Source organism: Acanthisitta chloris, unplaced genomic scaffold (assembly GCF_000695815.1).
Source record: "Acanthisitta chloris isolate BGI_N310 unplaced genomic scaffold, ASM69581v1 scaffold21894, whole genome shotgun sequence".
Lineage (NCBI taxonomy): Eukaryota > Metazoa > Chordata > Aves > Passeriformes > Acanthisittidae > Acanthisitta > Acanthisitta chloris.
The window spans coordinates 3,582-10,090 of record NW_008667966.1 but is presented as its reverse complement, the minus strand read 5'-3'; the positions used below and the strand labels follow the sequence as shown (position 1 = coordinate 10,090).

The following is a 6,509-nucleotide window of genomic DNA, read 5'->3' as shown; positions in this document are numbered from 1 at the left end:
CTTAGACACAGGTAAGTTCTCTGGGCTGAGTAATGTACAAGTGTTCACACATCAAAGAGTCTGACCTAAATTATTGAGGTAACTCCATCTGGGACCAACAACCTCATGCAACAGCACAGGGCAGGACTGGCCAACATCAAAGGCAAAGAAGGGTAATTCCAGCTCGAGATACAGAAAGAAATGCTCACAGAAAGGGTGGTGAAGCCATGGGAAAGGGCCCAGAATGGCAGAGGATCTCCATCACTAGGGATTCTCCAGGCTCACCTGGATATGGCCCTGAGCAGTAGCTGCAAGGAAAGGGTTGGGCTAGGAACTTCCAGAGATTCCATCTGGTTGAATCAGTGTGTGGCTAGACATCCACACACAGTTGGGGAGGCATTTGGAGAGAAGCTGAGAAGAGGCAGTGGTGGATAAAACTCATGGGAAAGCTGTGAAGGGAAAAGGCATGGAGATACCTTGACATACGCTGGAGCAAGTCCAGCCAAGGGCAAGGAGGGCAGCAAAGGGCTAGAGCACATGAGGAAGGGCTGAGGGAGTTGGCCTTGGTTAGCCTGCAGAAGAGGCTCAGGGGTGACCTCATGGCTCTCTGCAACTGCCTGACAGGGCTTGGAGAGAGGTGGGGGATGGTCTGTCCTGCCATGGCTGCAGGATCTTATCTTAGAGGTCTCGTCCAACCTTGGTGATTCTATGATCCTATGACAGCTCTGAAGAGCAGATTCAAACCCAGAGCTCCTCACTCTGCAAAATAAGAGCAGTGCCCTGACAAACACAATTCCCCTTGGCTTTTCTCTTCAATAAAACAGAACATTAAAATGAGACATGTCCTGAATTGCTCCTCAGTTCTCAGAAGTTGTCAAAATGAAATGTACTCCAACCTTGGTGATTCTATGATCCTATGACAGCTCTGAAGAGCAGATTCAAACCCAGAGCTCCTCACTCTGCAAAATAAGAGCAGTGCCCTGACAAACACAATTCCCCTTGGCTTTTCTCTTCAATAAAACAGAACATTAAAATGAGACATGTCCTGAATTGCTCCTCAGTTCTCAGAAGTTGTCAAAATGAAATGTACTTTGGATATTTACCAAGTGAAGCCAAAATCTCCAGGGTCCTCATCGTGGGCTGGATGTAAAACCACAGTTTTTGCAGCGAGAGAAGGCCCTGTCTTTGCAGGTGTTCCAGCTGGGTAATGAGTATCATGTACTCCTTGATTAGAGTCCTCATAGCAGCAGCCAGAGCATGATTGACCTGCCCATACTCAAAGGAAGATTTCTCTTCTATGAACCTGTAAAAAGCAAAATGGAAACTCCCTCAGGCAAGGCAATTTATATCATGTTCAGGACCTTTTACCTTCAGGACACTGTGCAAACTCACAAGTACATCACAGGCTGGAAATCACACCAGTCTCCAGTCTGAGTCAGTCTGAGTCCCTCTCCCTCTTTCCCATCACCTCACTTCCTAGCAGGCAAAGCTGTGGGCAGATGTTTCCTCTCCAACGGCAGGAAACTAGAACCATTTGCAAAACCACAATGTAGAAAGTGAGGGCTAGGACTTTCCAGGTGATTGTCTTTGCATAAGCAACTGACCAGAGCACAGAAAAAGATCTCCAGAGGCAAGAGATGTGTGGGAAAAGCACTGGTGCCGGATTCTGACACCACACACCATAGCAGGGATTCACCTGACCACGTTTAGATGGCTCCAGACACGTTATGGAGAGAGACAGATGCCTCTGCACACAAGTTATATCATCTGGAGGAAGACATGTAGAACAGCTTGGATGAAGCACATCCTAAAGATGCTTCTTTCTCTTTGCTCCTCTTTCAAGGACTTTGAGTCATAGTATGTTACGGGGTTGGAATGGACCTCAGAGATCATCCAGTGCCAACCCCTTGCCCTGCGCAGGGACATCTCCCACCAGAACAGGTTGCTCAAGGCTGTGGCCAGCCTGGCTTTGAACACTGTCAGGTTTGGGGCAGCCACAGCCTCCCTGGGCAACCTGTGCCAGTGTCTCACCACCCTCACAGGAAAAACTTCCTCCTGATATCTAATCTAACTTTCCCTCTTTGAATTTATCCCCATTCCCCTTTGTCCTGCCACTGCAGTTCCTAACACAGAGTCCCTATGCAGCTTCCCTGGAGCCCCTTCAGATCCTGGCAGGTTGCTCTGAGGTCTCCATACAAACTTCTCTTCTTCAGGCTGAACAGTCCCAACTTCCTCAGCCTGTCAAATGCAGAAAACTACATAACAAACATCTGCTGGTAGTGAGGTGCACCTAATGCCAAGACCTTTTAACAACTATTTAATGTAGCTATGAGAAACTAGGCAGCAGTAGGTTCTCCTGCCTGGAAGCACATGAAGTTTGTCTCAGCCCTAGATGCCCAGAGGAGAGCAATAAGCAGAAAACATGGAGAAACTCATAGCAGAGTGGGATGAGACAAACCAGAATAGGTGCACATATCCTAGAATCACAGAATCATCATGGTTGGAGGAGACCTCTAAGATGATCAAGCCCAACCATTAACCTGTCACTGCTGGAACCCCTAAACCCTAAACCATATTGTCCAGCACCAGATCCAGATGCCTCTTAAACACCTCCAGGGATGGTGACTCCACCACCTCCCTGGGCAATATTCCAGTGCCCGACTGAGAACTGCACTTTGCCTGAATTTACCAGGACCAAAACTAAAGCTGGGTGAATGAAAAGGGGAAGCTGCAGCACAGAGGAACAATCCAGCAAAATCTAAAACCAAGTCAAATAACTTCTCGCTCATTTTACATCCCTATAGGGTCAATTAAGCTTGGAAGTGAAACACTGGCACAGGTTGCCCAGGGAGGCTGTGGCTGCCCCAACCCTGGCAGTGTTCAAAGCCAGGTTGGCTAAAGTCTTGAGCAACCTGTTCTGGTGGGAGGTGTCCCTGCCCAGGACAAGGGATTGGGGCTGGGTGATCTCTAGCTCCATTCCAGCCCCCTAACACACCATGATACTATGATTCTATGAAGTTAACATCTGCACAATGACAACTTCTCTGCTCTCAGAAGAGACCCTCCTCCTCTGACAAAGCCAGCTTGGTACCTGGTGACAGCAGAGTGACTTACCTGGTGACAGCAGAGTAACTTGCTGCCACAGGGAGGATCCTGGTCACCAGCTCTTTGATGGACAGGTCCAAGTTGGGATCGACAGTGAATGCTCGGTGCTGCCTGCCCACAAGGGGCTGAGCTGTGATGTACCTTCCATCCACACCAATCAGCACATACAGCAAGTCCTCCACAATCATGGATTCCTGGGAGGCTAAGGGCAAACTACCTGTTTCCAGAGAGGAGACACAAAAAGGACACAATCCGAAGGTGCCACAGTAGTACCTGATGGTCCATTCACTTCAGTCTAGTACCTGAGGCTTGAAAGGGACACAGACCCAGGCAAAGAGAGCAAAGAAATATCAAACAAATCCAAATCAAGATGTAAAAGGTTAACTCCAAAATCATGTACTTGGCTTTCCTAGCAAACATAATACTTTGCTCATTTATACCCAATGTAGACAGGGCTGTAAAACTGTGGCCAAGAGAACATCACCCACAGCTCATCCTGCTGAGCCTTCCACCCAGAAGGGCTCAGTTATACCAGACCTGAGGAGCTCCAATCTCATCAATAACATCCCTGACCACTGAAATATTCAACTATCAAGCAACAGCTCAAATAGGCACAAAGAAAGAAAAGCTGCAGGTGAGCTACAAACTGGAGTATCTGTCTGGTGTGTTCAGCCACAGACCAGCAGCAAGGAGCATAAAGGCCTCAAATACTTTATAACTGTGGCCTTCCAGTACCTGAAGGAGCTACAAAGATAGATGGAGAGGGACTTTGGACAAGGGTGTAGAGTGACTGGACAAGGGGGAATGGATTCACACTGACAGAGGGCAGGGTTAGATGGAATATTGGGAAGAAATTCGAGGATGGTGAGCCACTGGCACAGGTTGCCCAGGGAGGCTGTGGCTGCCCCAAACCTGGCAGTGTTCAAAGCCAGGCTGGATCAAACCTTGAGCAACCTGTTCTGGTGGGCTGTCTCCCTGCCCAGAGCAGGGGGTTGGGACTAGATAATCTCTAAACTCCATTCTAACCCCTTGACATACTATGATTCTATGTGTGAGTGACACATGGGGTTTGTGTGAGGGATACCACCCTGTTCTTCCCTCCTTAAAAATCTCTCCTATCACCCTATTCCACACTGATCATGCTGTTCCAGGGAGGTTGTGGCTGCCCCAACCCCGGCAGTGTTCAAAGCCAGGTTGGATAAAACCTTGAGCAACCTGTTCTGGTGGGCTGTCTCCCTGCCCAGAGCAGGGGGTTGGGACTAGATAATCTCTAAACTCCATTCCAACCACTTAACACTCTATGACTGTATGATACTGAGCTGGATTGATGAATAGTCCCCTGTCAGGCACAACTAGAGATTGTTCAGCTGAGAATGCAGATGTGATACTCCTCCAGTGGGATTTTATGGAGGCTGTGACTCAAGAGAGAACAAGAGAAAATCAAAGCAGATCAGATCCCACGGATCAGCAGTGAGGCTGGAAGTCAGCCCGGGGCAAACACTATGAACAAAGCAAGCATGGGTTGTTTTATCAGTTTGTTGAACCCTGCTCTTCACCTGCAGACTGCAAGAAGCCAGGTTTGCTTTCATCCCAAGTGTGATGCCACCTTAACAACACTTCTGAATGAGCACAAAGCACTATAACTATTGCCATTGCCTCTGTGCATCACATACCTATTGGTACTGTTGTGTCAGTGCTCAAACTGGTGCCAATTAAGAAATCCCCAATCAGTGCAGGTCGCTCATACACCCAGGCTGGGAATACTGGGATGGGCTGACCAGAGTTCTTCTTGTTCTGCTTATCTCGGAGCAGTTTTCTTGTCAGCTCAAGAGGCTGTTGTAAAAAGAGAGAGAAAAAAAAGAGGGAAAAACTGATCTTCAGAAGGCCAAGAAATGTTTAATTTCAAGCAGAAATTGGCTGCAAATTGATGGACTTGAGAACAGGAAGAATAGCTGATATGTCAATAGGGTTTAGCTTCCCTATACCATCTAGTCTAGTGGTCTTAGTGCTGCAGAGTTGATTTATTACACATTTAGCCTTCTTTTTATTGGGCATACATCAAATAACACCTTTCTGCACCCCTCCCCACCAGCCTGGGTGCTAAGGCACACACAGAAGAGCAGAACAGGGACATGAACAACCAGCAGTGGTTGCTAGTTTGGAGACAGCAGCACAGGAAGGCAGCAAACTCTTTCCAGAAGCATAAACTCCTACTCCAGGGGCACTGCAGGTAGGATAACAAACACCTCTGAAGTCAGTGCCAATACAATCCAGACAATCCACCCACAGAGAGCTGGAAAATGAAGGAGATTTTCACTCTGAGTAGGAGTTGGTGAAGGAAATGAGCTCTTAAAGCCTGAAAGACTTTCCACCCCCAGCTCTGGGTCTCTGGCACTAAAATAAATGGAGTGCAGGATCAATTACCAGCTGGAGAGGTTTGTGAGATGCACAGCCTACATCAACATTTAGAGATTCATAGATTGTTAAAGGGTTGGGATGGAGCTTAGAGATCATCCAGTGCCAACCCCCTGCCCTGGGCAGGGACACCTCCCACCGGAACAGGTTGCTCAAGGCTTTAGCCAGCTTGGCTTGGAACACTCTCAGGCTTGGGGCAGCCACAGCCTCCCTGGAACAAGATTTTCTTTAAGGTCCCTTCCAACTCAAACCATTCCTTGATTCTGTGATTCTAAACACAAGTCAAGTTTTGGCTGTGATAGTCCTAACTGGCTCCAGTGTCTCACCACTCCAATAGGAAAAATCTTCTTCCTAATATCTAGCCTATATTTCCCTCTTGCAATTCTTCCCTATTCCTCCTTGTCCTATCACTGCAGTTCCTAACACAGAGTCCCTCTGCAGCTTCCCTGGAGCCTCTTCAGATCCTGGCAGGTGCTCCGAGATCACCACACAACCCCTCCTTTTCCAGAGAATGGTTTGGGTTGGAAGGACCTTAAAGGTCATTGAAATCCAACCCCCTGCCCCAGGCAGGGACACCTTGCAGTAGCCCAGGTTGCTCCAAGCCACATCCAACCTGGCCTGGAACACGTCCAGGGATGGAACAGCCACAGCTTCTCTGGAAAACCTGTGCCAGTGTCTCATCACCCTCACAGGGAACAATTCCTTCCCAATATCCCATCTCCCCCTGCCCTCTGGCAGTGGGAAGCCATTCCCTGTGTCAAGTCCATCCAGGCCCTTGTCCCAAGTCCCTCTGCAGCTCTCTTGGAGCCCCTTTAGGCACTGGAAGGGGTTCTAAGGTCTCCCTAGAGCTCAGTGTTTTGCTTGGAGATGCATCTCACAGGGATTATCTGCTGAGAAAATCAACCTTGAGCCATCCCAGCTCCAACTGCATGGAATCATATGACCCCAGACTGGTTTGTGTGGCAAGGGACCTTAAAGCTCATCTTGTTCCAATGATGGGCAGGGCAGGG

The 6,509-nt window shown here is 48.4% G+C and overlaps 1 protein-coding gene across 1 annotated transcript in view; it reads right to left on the bottom strand.

Moving 5' to 3' along the window:
* Positions 1–6,509, bottom strand: part of LOC103800359 (gamma-tubulin complex component 2-like) — a gene marked incomplete at its 3' end in the record, with an annotated part of 9,156 nt that overhangs the window by 518 nt on the left and 2,129 nt on the right. The window contains exons 4-6 of the mRNA XM_009072735.1: positions 4,758–4,917; positions 3,094–3,301; positions 1,083–1,282 (exon numbers count right to left, since the gene is read on the bottom strand). Coding sequence (XP_009070983.1) covers positions 1,083–1,282; positions 3,094–3,301; positions 4,758–4,917 — 568 coding nt within the window. The remainder of the gene's footprint in view (positions 1–1,082; positions 1,283–3,093; positions 3,302–4,757; positions 4,918–6,509) is intronic.